Consider the following 23,275-nt stretch of genomic DNA (forward strand, 5'->3'; position numbering starts at 1 on the left):
CAAAAAGCTTAAGCTTTTGGAGTGAGTGTTCATTTCACATGGTATCAGAACTAAGGTCTTGAGTTCAAACCTCCTTGATGTCAAAAATCCACATGCGATGGTCAACGCAAAAGTGGGACACATGTGCCATGTGTAGGCCAACCCAAAGGAAGAGGGACCACAAGCGTGACGAGGAGTGTTAAAAGTATAGAAGAATAAATAACACCTTTTAAGCTTTTGGACTAACCAGTAGTTCACAGTAGCTACCTGGTTGTTACATTTATGCTTCGAATTCTATTCTATGTGATCCATTCTTAGAATGTGCGCCCACCTAATAAAGTCTTAACAGGTTTGGAGGGGGAAAGCGCCACTACCCTTGACTCATCTCTCCCTGCCCCAGGCGAGGAATTGAGGGCAGTACTTCCAGATCATAAAATGGGGTTATTCTTGTGGTGTCAAATCATATCTATCTTTTCAGGAATCCACTTTAGTGGGATTAGGGTTGGATTCTATATAAAGTGTTGATTGTAAACCTTTGGGATACCTATATTTTGTAATCTTCACCTATGGTTAAAGATCTTGGACCACCAGCTTGGTCTGTATCGAACCCCGTAAAACTATCATGTTCTATGATTATTTTTGGGAAATGTTATCAGCACTACCATATTTTGATGATGGCACTCCTCACTTTATTAAAAAGTATAGTATGGCCCGCAACATAGGATGATCCAAACCGTCCATTAGATGGGCCACACCCTAAATAGCTTGTACCCCAAAAATCATTTCCATAGGTTGATCCTAACCATTCGATCTATTGAGGGACTGAATATTAGAGGGTTGATTCAAACCCTCTATAGATCGGAGGGTTAGGATCAACCTATGGAAATGATTTTTGGGGCACAACCTATTTTGGGTGTGGTCCATCTCATGGACGGTTTAGATCATCCTATGGTGCGGGCCATACCGTACATTTTAATAAAGTGAGGAATGTGATCATCAAAATATGGTAGTGCTGATAACATTTCCCTTATTTTTCTATCTTTTTTTTATGCAACAATAATTAGTTCTCTTGAGGCGGATAAGAAGGAAAAGTGCGTCTTGAGTTGAGGATGTAGCCTTTTAGGCCTTTGCTACAAGAAAAACCCCTTATAGTGACGGAAAATTAATCGTCACTTTATAGTAACGAATTTCATTTCCATCTCATTTGTCGCTATTAGTGACCCATGCAATCAGTTGTAGCTTCTATTTGTGTTCAGTCTCATTCGAATAACTTTAATTGCACATTAGACAGTTGAGAGCACCATGGGCCATGTTAGGCCCAAAATTGGTAACAGATGAGGCAGTGACGAAAGAGCTGATCTGGCGGGTCCAAACTGCTGAGCTAATTGAGAATTATGTCATGCACAGAAGTACACGAGGTCAGAAGACCAACCCGGAGTCGTAGCTCCGGACGGGCCCTTTGACACTCAAGTCAGTAATGGGCACAAAGTTGGGAAAACCAAAGCTAGAGATGATGGCTTTTTTTAGGGATTAGGTCCCCTACCTTTGAGCCTTATGAGACCTTTTATAGTGGAGTTTTAGGTATTGGATTACCCTTTTGCCATTGGGGACAGGTGTCAGCATATTAGTAGATCAAACTCTACCCTTTCCTTCATGCTCTTGGACAGGTGCAAGATCGTGGTTGGGTAAGGTTTACACTTGATCTTTCATTTTTTTCGGCTGTAATGACCCTATTACCCCTTGTTGGGTGATGATTATGTGGGCCTGCCTTGGTGCCACGTGTTGATCCGTGAGTGGGGATCTTTTTACACCCCATCAGGCCATATTGCACCTGTTAGACTTCACTTGGTGGGGGTCGGCTTTGTAATGAGTTTATGATGCAACAGCAAAGGCCCCTTGGCATGACATGAATCACTTTGAAACATGAACAATGCATCCAAGTCTCTTTACTAAAAGCCACAATAGAATGAAACTGTGCGTTTGGATATATGACCGATCATGCACTCACTTGTATCCTCTTCTAGTCATTTCTTGCATTCACATGCATCTTCCTTTAGTCTTTTGTCCGACCCAAAGTCACTTTGCAAAGGAAACCCAAGCTCTGATTTAACCCAAAATACGCATACTGCAATCTATAGTTTATAGGTTTCACCAGGCGTGCTGACTAAATAGAGATCAATTAGGTCCCTTCTGTGGAAATAAAGAGACCCACCTGTGTTGATACTATACATGGGTGGGTCCCACCATTTTTAACCATCATTACCTAATTTGGGATCTATAGGTTCCTCTTCAAGTCTTCATGCATTCTCGCATGTTCCGTCAGTCATTGAAAATGTAAAGCCCTAGTCTCAGCTATTAATGTTTTCTCTAGTATGTAGAGTGTACAAATCGCTTTTTCATTGGAGGTTTAGAATGAGATGGGGAGAGGTCCCTTTGCATCTCAAAGCGTAAGTGTGGCAGACAAGAGACCAACACAAGTTGACCTACAAAGATGATATTGGGAGATGATGTGTCGCCACTTCCACCTGCTTATCATGGTGCTCTTCGTCTCACTTATCCACAAGTAGCTATTTACTGTATTGATGCTATGATCCAGCGCTCGTGTATTTGACAAGTGGATGGTTTGATGGTCCATCTGAATAGCCTTATCCGATGAGCCTCTACGTTGGATAGGTCATGGTTCAAATATTATTTGGATTTGTTGATCCTTATCAATGGTAACTGTGTGTAGTTGCTCATATGATGCGAAAAAACAAGGGATTTCTTTATTCCAAACTATAGCAACACATTGATCAATTTGCAGGCAGTTATTATTTCTTAATTATTCAGTTATTATTTTGAGCGCTGATATCCCCCCTATGCTTTCGCCCACTTGTAACGTGATTTGACGTCAAAAAGCGTTAAAGTTGCCCACTGTTCAAGTTATAAGGGTGGCGAATGCATACCGCAGAGGAGGTGAAAATATCATCTCCCGTTATTTTTTAATATACATGGCGACAGATTAACACCCCCACCATTCTTAATAAGCAGCATCCCTTAGACCCTGTTTCATTTGCAAGAAAAGCATTTTTGATGCAAAATTTTTTCTCAGAATATTTTTTCTTTCCCGAGAGGAAAATAAGATGATTATGATTAATTTAGAGGGATATCATCATAAATCAAATGTTCCTCTGAATAAAAATTGAATAGGGCTAATCATCTTATGTTTTTTTCGTGTGAAAGATAGGTAGGAAATTTGAGATATATTTTTCCTTTCCAAACTTTTCCTGAAATTCCCTGCAATCCAATGAGATGGGTATATAAAATGCGTATAATATAAGCTGCATTCTTAATATTTTTTTTCAAATGCCGTATAGAGGGATTACTGTATTAGATTTGGCTATTTGAGAGTCTCGTTACGTGTTTTAATTTGACTCTTTAATCAACAATTCATTCTCTTTGAGGAGTGATCTGAAGGAAAAAAGAGTGTTTCTGGCTTTCTGTTCCCTTTTACTGAAAATGAGAGAAGAACTTCGAGAAGCAAAAAGCTGCCAAAGGTAATCTCTGTGTATGTTCTTCTTTTTAATCTCATGAGTTTTTTTTTTTTTTTGTGTGTGTGTGTAATCTATGGGAAATCTCTGTGTATTCTGTTACGGTTCTGAGCGGGGGCCCGCCTAGGTATGGGACTGGGTATGGGACAGGTTTAAAGGGCCTTGCCTAACGCGTTCCATCAGCTCTGGAGCTTTTGGAGTATCGGTAAGGTACCTAACATTTGGTATCAGAGTAGCCACCACATCCCGTGTTCGAGTCACAGAAGGGGCGACCTGTGAGAAGGACTACCTGGAAAGGCCAGAGTGAAAGCCGTCACAGAGTGGGCCGCCGAGGACGGCGGATTCGGAAGCGTGGTGGTATGTTACGGTTCTGAGTGGGGCCCGCCTAGGTATGGGACTGGGTGGGACCCAGCCTAGTATGGGACAGGTTTAAAGGGCCTTGCCTAACGCGTTCCATTAGCTCTGGAGCTTTTGGCGTATCGGTAAGGTACCTAACATATTCGTCCTTTAGAAGTATTAGTATCTATGCTTTTTTCTGAGTTAGCTTTCGTTTAGTTTTGCTGAAATTCAATATTGATAAGTGGTAGACTGGCCTTTCTTCCATAATCTTCGTGTTGAATTTTGGTTTATTTATCGTTTTTGTTTACTTATAAATTTATTTTCTCTTGAATTCATTGGATTTAGGGTTGACCACCGTAAATACAAGATCTTAATATATTTGACTATTATTGATAGGGTAACCTTGGTCCCAATGTTATTCAGGAAAGGAAACATAGGAATTCATGAATCATGATAGATGTGGAAAGATATGGATGGGAGAGAAAGAACCCTAGACTTTTTTCTTTGTTGTGATCATTGCTGTATTATTGTTATTATATCTTGCAGCTGAAAAGAAAAGTGAAATGGCAATTGGGCTGCCATGAAAGGATCTCTAACCAGCAATCAAGGACCCTTTCCCTCTTTCCTCACAATTCTTTCCCATTTCTGTTTTTTTTTTTTTTTTTGGTTCATTTGATCTCATTTTCTTTTATTTTTACTTATCTTCTTTGCCTTTCATTTAATTTCTCACAAGAAACCCCAACAGGGATCCTGTGCTTATTTTCATACCCATTTAATGAAGAACCTTTCCTTTCCGACTTTCTGACTACCTGATACATAAATTTTGGTTGATACAAATAAAAAGGCAATGACCATCCAGGTCAGGCATTATGTTTATCTTGCCCATTTTCTTGCTTTTATGTTGTATCTGTATTGAATCACCTTTTAGTATCAGTAGGAAAATGCTGTCTTCCAAATTTTATGGTTTTCTAGAACTTTCTTATTGCCGTGCGAGTAAATAATCATGTGCAGTTCTCTAGATTGGTTCAGGTGAAATTATTCATTTTCGAATTGGGCTTTTGAAGAGTCTTGATCGGCTTGTGGAACAGGATTTTATTGAAAATACACAAACATCTTCCTCATGACATTGATATCTAGCTGATCAAGAGATTAATAACTTTTGTGAATCCTATTTTCCATATTTAAGCATATAGCAACACCCTTATTGGGTGCATAAGGGTGTTGCTATAGCTTACAAGATAAACCATGTTTTTTTTCTTCTGTATTTAGCTTTAGTTTTAGTAAAATCTGATTATTGTTTTTTTTTTTTTTAAATCTAATCCATGTGAGCAATATCAAGATGACTTATCGTGAACATAGAACACATTGTGTACTTGCGAAGCTATACTTTTCATTAGCTTTTGTCCTTGTAGGATCTAGATCATCAAACACATTGTGTACTTGCGAAGCTATACTTTTCATTAGGGTGAAGAAGTATATTAATTGTCTATACCTTCTCAGTAGAGAGCTTGCCCCAACTAGAAAAATTGTTTGTGTGCTTTTGTAGCGACGATGACACAACTTAACTTTCTGACACTTGCTTTTAAAGAGTTTGTTTGAGACCATAAAATATGTTTGATTGCCTATATAGATCGATAATGATGATAGAAATTACTGAAGTAGTAAAGAGGAGAAGAGATAGAGAAGAAGAGTATCCAAATCTGTGTGAAATGCTTTAGGAGCAAGAACATCTCCTTTGTCTTATATTAACATTCATCTCCTAGTCTTACTGTACAATGTCTAAAACACCCTTAACGAGGGCCAATACTAAAGAATAAAATAATATAATGAATCTACATACAACTTACTCTGTGTACACCTAACCATGGTTTAAAATTTCGGTTTCGGTAACCGTTTCGGACCCCGCAGAAAAATGAATCTACATGCAGTTTCAGTCCAATTTCTTGGACAGCACAACCTGTAAAACTTTAACTAGTCCTATTCCTACCCTGATCCTAACCCATACCATTTCCTATTAAATGTGTCACTAAATCCTACCATTTTACTGTGATGAGTATCCATCTCTTCGAGCCCAAAGCAATACTTAACAGCCACCAACAGTTGATAAGATCCCTACTTGTTTTCACCCAGAAACCTTGCCTACATCTCACAGTCCACTCTATCTATGTCCGAACTAGTTCCAGACCCTGTCACAGATTTTTCCTATGTTTGTTAGGTCCTCCCAAATCCCATCAGTCCCTCTTGTTCCTAAATACAGCATTGACACTTTCAGAAAACCTGTTCTATAACTTTATAAACCTTCACAATTAATTGTTTTTTTTTTAAATTTTAAAAAGGGCGGCCCAACGCACGAGGCTTCCGCCATTGCGGGATCTGGGGAGGGCTAGATGTACGCTGCCTTGTCCCTGCTGTGCAGAGAGGCTGTTTCCATGACTCGAACCCGTGACCACCAGGTCACAATGGAGCAACCTTACCGTTGCGTCAAGGCTCGCCCTCTCACAGTTAATTGTTATTGGATGTGAATTATTCCCTGCCCTGTCTCATTCCCCAACAGTCCTTGCACATCATTTCCTTGCCTGAAACTCTGCAATACACCTACTACATCACTCCTAAACCCAACCAGTCTTAAATCCACTACTTCAATTTTTTACAGCTGTCCTGTAATTGGTTCTAACCATCACCAGTTCCTAAACCCTTTCTTGCAGACCTTGTTAATCTCATTCCTAACCTACTGTCATCTGAAATCAACTTTCAACACTCAATAAACCCATTATAATTAGCTGTCCTGTGTCAATTAGTATCAGAGTTGCATGATTAATGATCTTTCTGACCTGTCTGCATCGTAGGGTCAGTTAAAAAAGCATGAATATCAACTAAAGCAATGGGGGATTGTGAAGGAAAGTATATACTTGTAGGAGCTTCTTGAATGGAAGATTGAAGTTGGGGCACGAGAGAAACGGCTGTGTTGTCTTCGATGAACATAAGTAACATAGTCTCATGGTCGAGGTGCCAAATGCGGAGAAGAAACCACAAGATCAGCAATAGGAAAAGGCACAGATAACATACAAATAAGGGTAGTATGATCAGAGCACTAAAAAAAGTTGTATCATTGCTAAAAGTAACATCCATAGACGTACAAAAATGGCGAGACCAAGGATAACACCTATAACCCTTGGAAGAGCTAGAATAGCCGATGTTGCACACCTAATAGCAGTATATCATCAAGTTTAAGTTGATTCAGACGAAGGTCCTGAGTAACACATACAACCAAAAAATCTAGCTATATGAGAAAACAGGGCCCTAAAGTCGCAGAATCTAAAAAGAAGTACGACCATGTAAAATACAAAGAGTGTGATCTATTAGATGGCACATAGGAAGTATAACCATGGACCTATAAGACTTGGGAACATGCATACCACACAACAAAGACCGAGTAGCTCTAATAAGGTTTTGTTCTTACGCTCAACAGCCTCATTCTGTTGTGGATGTATGGGCAATACAACTGATGAACTATTCCATGGTTTTGAAAGAATTGAACAAATGAACTGGAGGTATCCTATCCTTTATTCTTAGATCAATGGGACTTTATAAGGCTTCCATGCTGAGTACAAATCACCCCATAAAACACTTGAATCATAGAGAAAGCCTCTTCCTTAAACTTTATCAGATGGATCCAAGTGGCACGAAAGCAATCATCTATGAAAATATGAAAACACCTGGAACTATCAATAGATGTGATTGGAGAGGGACACAAACATTAGAATGAACCAAATCAAAAGAAGACCGCATCGACACATGTGAGGGGTAAATAGTTCTACTTCTAACATGTTAAAAAAGTTTGCATGTCACATCGAAACTTTAAAGTTTTTCATTCAGTTTTAAAAGTGGTAATCATGGTGCATAGGGACAAAAAACCCACTCGCCCTAGCCTTGCATGCCACAAAAATAAAGTCTCATGACTATGACTAGATACAGTTGGGATAACAAAACTAGAAATAAAAATAGGAAGATCTGTAGTATAGTTCAGCAATGACAACTTCCAAATAGTTCAAATCAACATTCAAAATAGTACAATGAACAGATCTCTAAAGATGGCAATCTCTAAAGATTTGATCGTCATCACATCTCTCTAAAGATGGCAATTCTCTGAAGATAGCGTTCAATCCTCAGCATATCTCTCTATAGTTGGTCCTCTGTCCTTCTCATATTCATGTTGATTGATTGTATCTATAGTAAATTGATTGTAATTTTCCCTTAGTCATTTTTAGAAGGTTATCCTACTAAATAGGAAACCCATACACTATGTATACTCTATGGTAGTCTATATAATGAAGAGCTCATGTTCTGTAGTCTCACCTTCAAAAAGAAACATTTACCTCATATTGAACATAACATCTTTATCTTCTTCTCTTTCACTTTTTATTTTCCTTCCCGTGGTTTCGATATCCACTTTTTATCTTCTTCTCTTTTTATTTTATTTTATTTGAATTTTGTGGTTTACAACGACTGGTGATCGCAAAGGCTCGAATCTAATGATTGCATTTTGGGTCGCAATCGCAAATGGCAATGTATTTGAAAATTGGATTTAGAAAATGTTTTGAGAGGGATATTGAAGTATTTTTGAAATTTGGGTGTCTTGTTTAATCAAACGTTGACTAAATCTTACCCTTTTGATCACATTGGATGGCTCAGATTTGAAGTATTTTCTTTGAAAATTGAATTAATGAAATATTGTAATTTACATAAAAGATGACTATTTCGTCTCTCAGCTCATTAGGATTTGGATACTAATAAGTTAATCTCTCCAAGAAGAAGACTATTAAATTCATCATTTTTGATGTATAAATGATTAAATAACACCAACTCTCAAGGTATCGGAACTATTGCCTCATGGAAGGTCCTTGGGTACTTCTACTCCTTAATAATAATAAAAAAATTCGAAAAAAAATCCACGTGTACGGCCAACCCAAAAGAGGGGCCACATGTGCCACGTGTACGGCCAACCAAAAAAAGAGGGGTCAAACGTGACGGGGAGTGTTAAAGTATAAATGACTAAATAACACCAACTCTAACAGCTTAAGCTTTTGGAGTAATTGGTTGTTTCACAATCATCATTGGTGCACTACAACTTGACTATTGTCAGGTCAGGTGGAACGAAATAAGGTGTCTACACTATGCTTGTTGCAAGAAGCATGCACTACTATAGTGTCTATTAACGTTTTTCTGCAAGTACTTTTGTTTGCACTCTTAAAAAGGGCACTACTTAAATGGGCTCTTCCTGGTATTTGATTTTTCTGTGTAGGTTGACAATGTAGCACCGGGCCTTTCTATTGGACGAAAGGAACAAATTCTGGCCGCATTTATTGTTGGATGATTGCACAAGTGCTGTAACCAATCTCCAACTTGGTATCGTGGTTTGAGGCTGTAAGTGCTCCCATGAGGTGTTGGGTTCAAGTTTGGTAGAGAAAAGGAAAAAAAAAATTTGCACGAGTGTTGTACACTAACATATCTTATTTGTTAACCAACTCATTCAGATTCCTAATGCACGTGTTGTGATTGTGCTATTTTTCTTGCCGAACAATCTTAAAACTTCGAACAAGTAAAAACAGCTATTCCTTGCATTTCTCAAGAAGCACTTTGATTTCACCCGTGTCATCGTGGACTCCCCCGAGTTGACTCCCTTTTGCCTTGGCCGAGTTCTCTGTTTTGCCCCGGTTGTCTTCTGTGTTTGTACAAAGTCAATAAAAACTCCTTTTAACTCTCCTGAGTTATGGCCGAGTCAACCGAGTACTCGACCGCGTCATGCTGAGTTGACCAGGATTTTCTTCGGCCTTGTTTTGACCCACATCCGCATTTTGAAACATGGATTCCAAGACCAATGAAATTCTACTCTATGGACTCAACAAGTCTGATTTGTACTGTTCTCCCTCTTTCTCGATTTAAAATGTGGCAGTTAGTTTCACTCATTTTCAATTTACTACTAAAGAACGAAAGCAGATCTTTCTTCATCCGCAAGGAAAAGAGTCGTGTGCCATACGTTATTTCTGTGGAAAGAAAATTACTGCACATCTTTTCAATATTTTTGGTGCGTATTTTTTTATATTGAAATGCTAAAGTTGCCTGTATATAATGTTCTAAAAAATTGCTGTCCATGCAATACCGTGATGTGGATGTGTACAGATATAGATTTCCAAAGAAGTGCTGGTCTGTTTTGAAAATCTGAGATTACTGTATATGGCTGTGGGTGTACTTTAATCTGGGATTATTCCTTTTGTTGATGAGATTTTATTTCTTATTGGATGCAGTGCAAGGTATGCATGCAGACCTTCATCTGCACCACATCAACGATGAAATGCAAGGAACATGCAGAAGCTAGGCATTCCAAGAGTGACCTTTGTCAGTGCTTTCCTCATCTCAAGAAGTAGAAGCAGTTATATAAGTATAAACTTCACAATCTGTGCTTAGGTCTGTTCTCTATTCCTATCTGTGTTTTAATTATACTATTTATGGAGTCACTGGACTACACTGCCTAAAAACAAACTCCTAAGGTGTATAAACCCTTTCTTATCGTTTTATCTTGATTCGGGTTGGGGTTGTTTCTTCACTTTAATTTTTGGGAAAATTACATATACGGATGTGGTTTGGCCATTTTCCGCTTTAAACCCTGTGGTTTGGAAGTTAACAATGACACCCCTTCAACTTTCCGTGGTTTTTTTTAACGTGACGGAGTGGATGGAAATGGGGAAATGTCTGTTATGCCCTTGTCTTCCCCAACTGAAATTAGGGTTGGATTCAGACTCTTGTTTATTTATCAACATAAACCCTCGATTTAGGAGTTTAATTTGTCTTCATTCACATCATTATCATGATTTGCACATAAACCCTAATAGTTTAGGGATTTTTTTATATTTTTATCAATGTTTTTTTTTCTTGAAATGTGGGTTTGATGTAGCCATGGGGTGGGGTTTCATTGTATGTGGTGAGGTGACGACGGTGGCCTGATAAGGCGATGGAGGCGATGGCCGGAGATGACGGCGGCGGCTGCGGGAAATCGCGTAACCCTAATCCCTTTGCAAATGGCTTAAAACCAGTGATAAAGGGTATTTCTGTCCTCAAAATATTAACCATGGTTAGTTTTAGTCATTCCGTCAGGTTAAAGTAACGGACCGTCAACGGAGGGGTTTACTTAAAAATGTCAGGAAGTTGAGGGGGTGTCTTTGGTAACTTCCAAACCACAGGGTTTAAAGCGGAAAATGCAAAACCACAAGGGGTCTATCTGTAATTTTCCCTTAATTTTTTTCCTCCATTTGCATAAGACCAATTTTTGGCAACATGCATGGTCTTGGGGAGTCAATTCAGCCTAGGGGTGCAAGTTTGGCCCTGTCAGTTCTTACCCACCCTGAGCCGAACAGGGTCTAGGCTGGATTTCCAACCCTAAGGGCGGGTCAGGGTTCATTTTTTAGGCCCTGACTCAGGGTCGGGTCGGGTTCTGGGTTAATGCCTCGGATGACCCTGACCTGGCCCGACCCTAAGTTTTCTATTATATCATTGAACCATCTGTGCATGTTTCTTTTGCTAATGTTTTCTATTATCTTGGATTGATGGCCCGTCATGTTGTTGAATTCATATTGCCTTATTTTGTTCCATTTCTTTGTTTATTGATCATTTTGTTCTATATGATATGTGGTTGCTTTATTTTTGGCACTCTTAACAAGTATTTGCACTAGGGTCAATTAGGGCCAGCCCGGCCTGACCCTGCCCAATCAGGGCCAGTCAAGGCAAACCAGGGTCCCGCTGAGCCCTGTAGGGCGAGCAATGGTTTGAGGTTTTTCGGTCCTGACTCAGGGTTAGGGCGGGTCAGGGCCGAGATAATGGGATCCAGAGTTGGGCTAGGGTTTTGAAAAACCCGACCCAACCCGACCCTGTTGCAGCCCTAGTTCAGCGAGACTGAGGCTGTGTTTTTTCAACGGTCCTCATTCTTTTTTCTCCAGAGTAGGCAAAACATGTGGAATGGAACTATGCGGAGGCGGAGCGACTCTGTTTCATTCTGAAAAAACAGTGGTGCAAGTGTGCGAGCATTTCGAGGGAGATTTGGAGAAACGAGTGGAATGGGCCTGAGTTGCAGAGTGCCATTCTGCCATTCTGGGCATGAGTTGAGTTGAGTTGAGCTGAAGAGAAGGGTTACAGACACTACCATGAGGAACCCATTTTGAGAACATTCTATTGACAGAATAGGGTCAGGAGCTGGTCAATTCAGCAGAATCAATAATTGAGTAATCGAGTTTTTAAACATCCCTCATAGAGCCAGGAAGTCTGTTGTCTATCATATAATGTACAACGACCTTTATTATTAATAAAAGTCATTTTGAGAAAAGGTTATCTAAGTAACTTGAACTCATTAGATATGGAGTATGGACATGCCTCTAAATCTGAGGGCCTCTATGGATTCCACCAAAATTGGCCCCTTTTTGCAAGTAAGCCTATTTTTAGTTAATCTTATTTGTTAACAGGACATTAAAGCCTCTTATATTTGTTAACAGGACATTAAAGCCTCTTTGGAAACCCTGAAAAAAAATTATGAAATAGTCTTCTATCTAGTTGTGAGATAGGAGTGAAATTAGTGAGGAAGGCATGAGAGTGGGCTGAAAATTAGGATTTTTTTTTCTATTTTCCTTATTTTTTTGGACTGTTTTTTGTTTTTGCTACTCCAATAGTGCTCTTTTGTAACCCGGGAGGGTGTGGCTCTTTGGCGTAAAGTCATGGGTATGCTCCCCAGTGACGAGCGTTCGAATCCCCCCTTGTTCAACCGATGCGCGTGGTCTACCGGCTGCCTGCGTGCATCCCTAGGGACTAGTCCTGCCCCACGAAGTGGGGTGGGGATACCCTATGGCATCAAAAAAAAAAAAATAGTGCTCTTTTGTGGAATGTTGGAAGGGGAAGGGCACATGATGTCATGACTGGACTTTGTAGGGAATTTAACTGGGTAGAACTCCTCCTAAAAGCTAACTGTTAGAACGAGGGTGCTCATTCCCTTATAACCCATCCCCATCACTTTACCGATGTGGGACTATTTGCTTTTGCGTGGAACCCCAACAATCTCCCCCTCCACGCGGAAGCAAAGTGGACAATCTTGCCCTTCCAGATCTTTCCCGAGTGACATTCCCGCCCTCAGAGGCAAACCTAGGTTACCACGCCTTGAGCTCTGATTCCATTTGTAGGGAATTTAACCGGGTAGAACTCACTCCTAAAAGCTAGCCGTTAGAGGGAGGGTGCCCATTCTCTTATAACCCATCCCCATCCCCATCACTTTACTGATGTGAGACTATTCGCTTTTGCGTAGAACCCCAACAATCTAACTTGAGTATTCTAACACTATAAAGAGAGTTAATATTTTACGAGTTTTTATATGGTGTAAGACCTTAACGGTCCCGTATTTTTCAAAAACTAGGATGATCCAAACCGTCCAAGTGATGGGCCACAACATAAATATTTTGTGCCCAAAAAATCATTGCTATAGGATAATCTCAACCCTCAGATCTATAGTGGAACTGTGTGTTATGGAAACCTCTATGGATTGGAGGGTTGGGATCATCCTAATGGAAATGATTTTTGGTAACAACCTATTTACATTGTGTTCCATCCCATGGATGCGGTCCATACAGTACTCATTTCCTTATAGCAATAGTAAGAGTGCTGTCTAGGACAAAACATGAAACAAACGCGTCTCCATTGCAATTTCCTTTTACACGCTCTTTCTCTTGTCGTTCCAGCTCCTTCTCTACTTCGACAGGCAAAGAAAAACTTTTTTAAACCAACCTTTCTTCTTTCAATAATAAAGACAAGGAGTACACCGACCAAAATTAGGTGGGTAGGCGAATATAGACTGCCAAGTTTCCTAGCGGATAGCGCAATGAGCACGCCTATGGCCATCTGGAGAAAAACGAAAAAGGCAGATTCCAATGTTTCAGATGAATGGTGGAATAGACGAGTGATTCTGAAGCCAGGTGGCCTTGTTCTCCCAATAAAAAAAGGGGAGTGATAAATCGACTCCCATGTGTCTTTCTCTCTCCTCTAGGTTAGAGAGAGAAAGAGGAGAGAGATAGACATCTGGGGAGTCGATTTATCCATTTGGGGAGTCGATTTATCAATGCCCTAAAAAAAAAAAAAGATAGTATCTGGACAATCGTAGCCATCCGATCTATATATCAGGATAACAAAGGCAATGGTTTCTAATCATAAAGAAAATAAACTAAAGAACAGCCAAACAAGAAAATAAGTTTAATATTGACACATAATTAGGTTAAGGGTATTCTACTTTAGCAATACGAAGAGGTCCAGTTGATCGGGTTGGGGTCCCTCCCAACCCAACCCAAGAACTTAGAGCCAAGACAACCAAACCAAAATAAAGATCAAATCCCACCAAAACCTACCTTGTTGAACCATCTCGGTGATATTTCTTTCAGGCATTAGCTTGCTTGAGTACTAATCGTGGTCCCCACCTGCAGACCAGACCAGTTGTTCGCAAATGGCAACCCAATTGCGCCGATTGAACAACCCTACCCATGGAGGGGTACATTTTTCTTTAAATCCACTTGAGAGGCGCCACTAATCCAACGGTCCGGATCGTCCAATCAGTACAATTTTTCTGGTCACTTTATACATGGTGGGGTCCTACTCGTGCAGCCTAGGATGGGATTGCTTGAGACCACAATATCTTCAATGGTTTGGAAAGATGTTTTATACAAATCATTAGATGTTCAGTAATTACTTCATAAGAATACATAAATCTCATATAGATATACATATCAAAATCACAAGTAAATGATAATTCCAGCTGGGTCTGCCACGAAATAAACGTAGTCTGTGGATCTACCACCCATCATAAGCACCTTTTAATGCTTTGGCCCCCTGCGAAATGGATATTTTTTCTACACTATATTCAGTTTTCTTTCGTGTATTCATCGTTGTTGCAGGAGAGGAAATTTGGGTGGAGTATAGTAAGGCACCCTTATGCGAAGGCTATGGTCACTTGGAGATTAGGCGTCACGGGCTAGTTGGGAAAACCAGCTGCCAACTTTGCTCTTAAATCCTTCCGAAGGATTTTGCCGGAAGGCCCTTTTGGAATGGCGTCCACGAAGAACACCCGGCTAATCCTCTTGTAGAATACCACCTGAAAAATGAATGGAAATGAAGGTAAATTAGTAAGCAACAAAATAGGATGGTGATGTCAAAAAAGAAAAGAAAAAAAGGTGATCATCAGTGTAATAGATTGTTAACATGTGACCCCTCTTTTTTGCTGGCCATACACGCGGATTTTTAATATGAAGGAGTTGTTGGGTTTTTAATAGTGTGTCAATATCTGCAAAGGGGCTGATGTAGTTTTGGTCAAAAGGATTCAATGGGGCTGATTGCCGTGTACACTGCGGGTGGGTGTCCCAAGTACTTATAAGGGGCGGATATATCACTTCCCTTCCCTTTCGGAATTGGTAACCATTGGAAAACACTTTGGAAACGGGATTCCGTGTTGGAAATAAAAACGGAGTTGATATGACTATTGATTTGACCATTTTCATGATGTATTTATTGCTTCATAGGGATTTGTGCTCCCTTACTTTGTCTTTTAGTAAACGTGATTCCAATGGTTGATCCAGTTTTCCTAGCCGTGCTCTTAATCATTTATACTTGCGGCAAGTAATGGGTTTAAAACCCATCAACTCCTTGTTATTAAAAATCTACCTATACCGCCAACCCAAAAGAGGGGTCACATGTAAGGCCAAGGGGCAGTAGTGTTGAAGTATAAATGATTAAATAACACCAACTCTAACCGCTTGAGGTTTTGGAGTAATTGGTTGTTTCACAGTTAATAATCACTTTTGGATATTGATTTTTCTTCTATATCTACCTGTTTAGCAACATATTGCTTGATTTCTTCCTCGGTGATGTTTGAACTGTTGGATTTGACGACAAATGCCACCGGAACTTCACCCGCAAGATCATCTTTCATGCTGAAAAATCAAATCAAATGCGGGTTGGAATCCATCATCTAGAAAGGGAAAATTAATAAAATCAAACTTGTTCTTAATTGATCATTATCTAAGACTTACGGAACTACAGCAGCATCAGCTAAGTTGGGGTGATTAATGAGCATGGCTTCAAGCTCAGCAGGGGCGACCTGGAAACCTTTGTACTTGATGAGTTCTTTCAGTCTATCCACGATAAAGAGCTCATCGTCATCATCCACATAGCCAATGTCTCCAGTGTGCAAAAAACCCTCCTTGTCTACGGTTCTTTTAGTAGCCTCTGGATCGTTCAGGTACCCTGGATAATTGCACTTTTAAGTGTTAGAAGAATTTTAAATTTTAAAATAAATTTCTCAATTGCTCTTGTCCAACTATTTTCTCCAAGCGGCATTGGAGTGCATTTCTTCACCATGGTTTTAAATCTCGATCGAAATTTTGGATTTCGGTAGAGACCAAAACAGAAAGGTTCCGAAACCGAATTTCGGTAGAGACCAAAACAGAAAGGTTCCGAAACCGAAATGGCCGACATTTACCAAATTTCGTTCGAAATTTCAGTCGGAATTTAGGAAATCTCAGCTATTTCATCGAAATTCTCAAAAAAAAAAAAAATTATTTTTTATTTGGTTAAAATTTTCTGCCGAAATTACGGTAATTTCAGCCAAAATTTTAGCCCTAAAACTCCGGAATTTGACGCTATTTACCAAATTTTGCCCGAAATATCAGTTTCGGATAAGACCGAAATTTATGCCGAAATAGAAATTTAAAACCATGCACTTAATATAAATAAATTAGGACACGAAATGCCTTCTACGATGGTCGCTAGCAAATTCCTTCTATTAATGTTAATAAGATCTCACAGTTGGATTGCATTAAGATCTCACGGTTGGATTAGATCAAGCTTGATGAGGTAATTGATTATATTAGGTAAATAAGCTAAATAGAGTAGTTAGGTCAGATTAGGGTTTCTATCCAATTTTAAGCGTGTAAATTATTAAGATGTTATAATTGTAATATTGCCCTTACTTAAGGGTATAACTGTTATGTTCAACTTATCTTTATATAAAAGGAGACAACCAACCGGTGAAACAGAAATAACTGGATTGCAAATTATTCTCTTGTTTCATAAATCTGTTTTTGGTATCGGAGCCCCTGTGATCTTATCTCCAAATTCTTCTCCTAAATTTTAAAATCGTCCTTTCGTATTTTTTTTTCTTCCAAAACATGGCTTCCCCAAATTCCGTTTCCGATGATCAAATTCCAACACTTGATCAAAACAACCCTCCTTCCCAAGCCCTTTTATATAAAAAATAAGTTTAACATGACAGTTATACCCTTAAGGGCAATATTACAAGTATAACATGAGGGCGTGGTTTATGAGCTCAAGCTCAAATAACTTATCTGAGCGGAGTTTTTAAATAGGGCATCTCTCATGTTGTTTGACTCATCGAGCCCACTAATTCCATAGATCCTGACATAGATAGGGTGTTCCTAACAAACCATCTCCATAGGATTATCCTAACCATTCGACCTGTAGAGGCAAAAAATGGAGCCAATTTTTAGCCGTCCATTTTCAACCTCCACAAATCAGCGCTTAGCATGATCCTATGGAGATGGTTTCTTAGGGACACCCTATCTATGTTAGGTCTTATAGAATCAATATCTAACATAACCAAAACAACATTGGCACACACCTTATGACCTTCTATGATTATCCTAAGCTCTTACCACTGAATTCATCCAAGATTAGTGAAATCTGTTACTTATGAATTTTTGCCCTTCTGTTTGTCTTTTCCTGAAAATGAATAAAAAGACAAACGAGAAGAGATCGAAATGCTGCCGGTGTCAGAAAATTGCAAACAGAAAAGGGGTAGAAAGGAAAGGAAAGTGGATGGAAATATATTTCTCAAAGAACATAAGTCTGAAAATTTATGACTTTAGATGATGTGGTTGAAGGGAAACGTTTGAAATTGTACTGTGCAAATGAGGAATATATTGGTAAAAGTCACATACAAGAAATGTTTATTTATGCATTGATTGAGGGCCCTATTCTTTCACGTGGATGCACACTAGAATAGCAGTTCGCGTGCTAAGTAGGGGTCTATTTAGACTTGGGGAGGGTGGGTTGAGAGGTGCCAACCACTTTTCATGATGATTGGAGGCACTTAGTATAGGTATTTTGGGATTTTTAACTTTTTTAACTTTCTAAGTTGGTGGAGCAAACACAGCAGCAACTTGTAAATTTTTAAATGTACAAAAGCATTCTTGATATGCAAGAAACGAGGTAGGAAAGAGATGCAAACTCTATGACTACACCCACCAAAAAAAACTCTATGATTAATAGGACACCCATATGGTATGACGCCTAGGGTCTTGTCCGAGCGATTTCGCACCATGGCTAAAGGCCATAGGATGGACGGGTTAGATCATTGGATTGGTGCACTAGGGGTGGAGAGAGAGAGAGAGACTTCACACCTAATATTTTTTGTTTGATTATTATAGTATTTAAAAACTTAGACGTAAAGAGAAAGAAGCCACACGTTCCATGGAGAGAGAGACTGCCACGTTCTTTTTTTCACGCCATAAGTGGCAGGGGGGGGGGGGGAGACAAAATTTACGATGTACTGTAGAAAAACCCACAAAATTCCTTGTCACACCATTTTGCTGATAAACTAAGACCATGTTTAGCAGCCATGGATTTTATTTTATTTTCATGGAATTTAGCTTACCAAGTGTTGAGAGAGGGGTAGGGAGAGTTGGGGAGGTGGAGAAATGAGAGGGCATGAGTGAGGAAATAATGTGAAGTAGTATAAAAACAAGGAAAACAAAAAGCTCTATTTTGACGAGGGTTTTTCTTTTACCTATTTTTCTTCCACTTCTCACCGTCGGGTCACTCGTATCCTCTCAATTCTCTTCCTCCCCCACCTACCTTGCTCTCCTCCACCACTTGATAAACTAAGCAAAATCAATATCAATGTTTGACAGCACCAATTTTTTATTTACTCTAGCGTGTCAAAAGGAGTTTGATTGACTCGAGCATTAACAATGAATTATTCTAAAGGGACTTTTCTAAGCTGTTTCTCATAAACCCATTTATCGGCTTACTTTCTTCTAGGAGAGAATAGCCACATAACTCACTTTTTTAGTAAATTGTCTTATTCATTTAGGGAGCTGATATTTCCGCTCCACTTATAGGCTAATCCACTCCAACTTGAAGTGAATTGGTCTAAAAGTGGAGTGGAAATATCCAAAGCATAGGGAAGTTGATATTTCCGCTCCCTTGGAGTGGATTGGTCTAAAAGGGGAGCGAAAATATCAACTCCCTTCATTTAATTCATAGACTCACTTTGGAAAGGATTTAGGCAAAGTTGCCTACCAAATCCCATTCTAGAGAAACATCGTCCATTTCATAAGTAGCCAAAAAAATAGGGGCCACAACATATTTTGATAATTGCACTAACTCATCTTGTCTTTTATTATTTAGGGAGCTGTAAAGGTTATTACAGCTCCCAAAAAGCTCTGAGTATGAAATATGAAAAGACAAGTTGGGTTTGTGCAATTATCAAAATATGGTTGCGGCGATATAATTTACCAAAAAAGTCTAATAATCAAATCTAAAAGAAACTTTTACCTTTCATTATCTGACTTCCTCTAATGCAAATCTCCCCAGCTTGATTGCGTGGCAGAGACGCTCCCGTCTCAATATCAACAATTTTCAACTCCGCGTTTCTCACTACAGTTCCACAAGAACCCGATTTTATCTCGAATGGTTCCTTTGCAAAAGCTAAACACATGGAGAGTACGGGCCCCGCTTCTGTCATACCATAACCCTGCAAAATTTCATACCAATATTAACCTTAGATCCAACAGTTAAATCAGTAAACTTTTTCTAACGTGCAGGGGTAAATTGGGAGAAAAGCTATAAATGCATTTGCAGTTTGTCGCGTGTGGTCTTCTTGGAAGTTGCGTAATTTAATTTCTATTGAAAGTGACAAGTTTATCGTTCTCTTCACTTATGTTTTCCAAGTAAAGCACGTAGTAGAAGAAGTAACGAGTGCCATTTTACATGTGACAGGGTCAACCAATCAAAGCATTAAGTTACAAAAAAGAAGTGAACGAGTATATACTGTATATTAAATATGTCCGGTGTATATTCCATTCATGTGGCCCCCAAGAACGGGGCCCACCCAAAAAGAGGTCCAAATCCGGAGAGAAATTGTGAACCCATTCATCTCCAATCTCCATAACTGCTGGTCTGCGGGAGGTGAATATCTTATATACCAGCTGTTGGGTATATACCGGGCTATTAATTATTCGCTCTCATATATAAAAACTAAATATTTATATAAAATAGGGAGCTATCAATTAACTCATAAACGATACTAGCAAATCTCTAATAATAATTATCATAATCTAATTTTCTGCTAAATGCATATATTGGATATCGACAAGGCAAAGTAAGTAATAAATAAATAACAGGAAAATGATGTCAGCCATTAGTTCATCAGAGCAGGTACTTAATAACCATCTAGTGGGCCCACTATGAGCTGTGATCCTAGCGGTTGAAGCAAATTAACGTTTTGTTTTTAGTAGATTATGTTGTTGACAATTTGTGTTTAATCATCTCTTTGTCGCCAACAACCCAATGATTAGGATTTTCACGTCTATGAACCATTGGAGTGGACCCCACAAGATGATTGGTTTTAGGCAAGGTTTTAAATTTCGGTTTCGGCTCAAATTTTAGAGTTATCCGAAACTGAAATTTCAACCGACATCCAGAAATTTCGGTCGTAATTTGGTACAGCACTCGAAATACCGTTTTTTATGGGACCGAAATTTTGTACGTTTCGGAAATTTCAGTTTCAATGTGATTTCGTTTCAATCCTGGTTCGGTCAAACCATGGTTTTAGGCAAGGTTTTAAATGCGAAACCGAAATTTCAAACTAAATCTATCAAAATCTGATGATGTAATGTTTTCTAACGTACCCAAATTTCGACGGAATCCCGGAAAGTTCGGCGGTAATTTATTATGAAATTTCGGGATAATATTAAATATTAAACAAAATCTAGTTTTTTTTTCGTGATATTCCTTAAATTTTGGCAGAAATTTTGGGAAAATGAAATTTCGGTCGAAAATTTGGGCCGAAATTTTGTAACGTTTTGACTATACACCATTTCAGTTTTGCTCTCGACCGAAACCCGGTCGAAATATAAAACCTTGGTTTTAGGTTCATTTGGACTTGGATCCGGCTCTGGTTCACAATTTTCAACTCTTCTTTGGTTTGCATTGATTGTTGAAAATAAAAAAAATACATTGCAGGGCTGGAAATAAGAAAACTGGAATTCCAAAATCCGAAATTTTATTAGCCTATTTTTCACACGGTGGAGAGCAAACTACGAAATGCAGGGGTTGACTACTTAAGTAGTCCTCGGACTATAGTACCTACGATTATAATAAAAAAGCCCATTAAATCAAGAATACTGATATTTGCACTACCATTTCTTTATATTGACACAAATTAAACTTGTCTTTTCTCTTCTAATTAACTGCTGAGATCTTTTCGAGAACTGTAATAAGCTTCGACAGCTGTTTAAATAAGAAAAGACAAGCTGCATCTGTGCAATTATAAAAATAACGTAGTCCCCAAATCAACTTCAAAATCTTAAAAAAGAAACAGTTAAAATCCAAATACCTGCCCAAGCTTAGCATTAGGAAGCTTTGCTCTCACTGTATCTTCAAGTTCCTTCCCCATCGGAGCAGCCCCAGACATAACCGTGCGAATCGACGACAAATCATAATCGTCTATCGCCGGACTCTTCGCAATGGCAAGCATGATCGGAGGTGCAACCGGTGCAATCGTGACCTTATATTTTTGCACAAGCTCCATAAGTGCCACAATATCAAACTTCTGCATAATCAATATAGCCGCACCCACCCGTAGCCCGCAGAGGAGCACCGAATTCAAAGAATAAATATGAAACAAAGGCAATACACAAAGAACCACATCCTCACTATGAAAATAAAGATTCGGATTATCACCATCCACCTGTTGTGCCACACTCGTAACCTGTCCTTTATGCGTGAGCATGACTCCCTTTGGTAGTCCAGTCGTGCCGGAGGAGTACGGTAGCGCCACGACATCGTCGGGATTTATCTCCACCTCCGGTAACTCGTTCTCATCTCCGGCCAAAAGCTCGGAGAAATGTAGGCAACCGGGAGGTGGGGCATCGATGCACATGATCATGATGTTTTCATCATGTGCAAGGTCTCGAAGTTTGTCCACGTAGGACGCATGTGTTACTATTAGTCGCGCGTTGCAGTCTTTAGCTTGTTTCGCAATCTCGTTGGGAGTGTAGAATGGATTAGCGGCTGTGGTGATGGCCCCACGGAAGGAGGCGCCGAGGAAAGAGAAAACAAATTCTGGGGAATTTTGGAGTAAAAGCATGATGACGTGGCCTTGTTGGATTCCGAGCTTATGGAGGCCGGAGGCGACTTTACGGGAGGTGTGTTCGACTTCGGCGTAGGTGTAAATTTTTCCGGTGGAGCCATTGATGAGACAAGGGCGAGAGGTGAAGGATGAGATGTTTTGGAAACAGTATGTGTGTAAAGGGAGGTGATTGGGGATTTCAATATCGGGGAGTTTTGATTGGAAAAGAGTGGAATCCATGAGAGGAATTTGGGGGAGTTTGGTTTGTGTGTTTTTTTTTGTTGGGAAGGGGTTTGAGTTGGGTGGAGAAGGGAAGGGAAGGTAATATACTGGTGGGGGAGCGGGTAGAGGGATGGTGAGAGATGGGTGTTGATTGGGATTGTTTTAGTTTGTTAGGGGTATAAATGGGAGAGGGGTTATTTTTTTTGAGTAGGAAAGTTGGTGAAGGTGCTTTGGTGGAGGTGGAGTAGCTTTGATGGCAGGGTCATTTTGGCCTGAAACTTTCCACTTTGTGCCACGTCGGATTTACCTACCACCGTGGCCGGGACAAAGTCCCGGCGTCCAGGGAAGTCTCACCTACTACGACGTTGGTCCTAACATGAGCGTGACGCGGGCTGGCGTCATTTTTTTTTCACCTAGTTCTCGGATACGGCTCCGAGCCTTGGACTTTGGCTTTTGGCTTATCAATGCTATAGATTAATACCACATGACACGTATATATGTGCAATCGAGACCGTTGAACTTGAAGTATAACTTTCGGGTTCATTTCATAAGATAAACGAGGAGATTTTATATGGTGTAAGCCCATATATGGTCCCCGTATTTTTCAAAATATGCTGTACGACCACACTATAGGATGATCCAAACCGTCCATGTGATGGGCCATGAGGTAAGTAGGTTGTGTCTAAAAAATCATTTCTATAGGACGATCCCAACCCTCTGATCTAAAATGGAATTGTATATTAACCTCTAAAGATTGGAG

General features: G+C 39.6%; 1 protein-coding gene and 1 long non-coding RNA gene across 4 annotated transcripts; one reads left to right on the forward strand and one right to left on the reverse strand.

The window, feature by feature from the left end:
- Positions 1–3,015: 3,015 nt before the first annotated feature.
- On the forward strand, positions 3,016–12,204 carry LOC143878363 (uncharacterized). 3 transcript variants are annotated; one of them, XR_013250942.1, is made up of 4 exons: positions 3,016–3,515; positions 9,151–9,272; positions 10,154–10,313; positions 11,840–12,204. It is a non-coding gene; the product is annotated as an uncharacterized LOC143878363 (long non-coding RNA). The 3 variants fall into 3 exon arrangements; XR_013250940.1 differs by lacking the exon at positions 3,016–3,515 and adding an exon at positions 3,605–3,996; XR_013250941.1 differs by lacking the exon at positions 3,016–3,515 and adding an exon at positions 3,605–3,991.
- A 2,343-nt stretch (positions 12,205–14,547) lies between these two features.
- LOC143879682 (4-coumarate--CoA ligase 2-like) lies at positions 14,548–22,603 on the reverse strand. Its single transcript, XM_077382176.1, has 5 exons — positions 21,559–22,603; positions 19,497–19,695; positions 15,953–16,166; positions 15,751–15,853; positions 14,548–15,018 (listed from the first exon to the last, which is right to left on the reverse strand). The coding sequence occupies exons 1-5, from the start codon at positions 22,531–22,533 to the stop codon at positions 14,899–14,901; spliced, it is 1,611 nt and encodes a 536-aa protein (XP_077238291.1). The 5' UTR covers positions 22,534–22,603; the 3' UTR covers positions 14,548–14,898.
- Between the last annotated feature and the right edge of the window lie 672 nt (positions 22,604–23,275).

This window comes from Tasmannia lanceolata, unplaced genomic scaffold (genome assembly GCF_043159265.1).
Source record: "Tasmannia lanceolata isolate RefF3 unplaced genomic scaffold, GAP_Taslan_0.1 ptg000006l, whole genome shotgun sequence".
Classification (NCBI taxonomy): domain Eukaryota; kingdom Viridiplantae; phylum Streptophyta; class Magnoliopsida; order Canellales; family Winteraceae; genus Tasmannia; species Tasmannia lanceolata.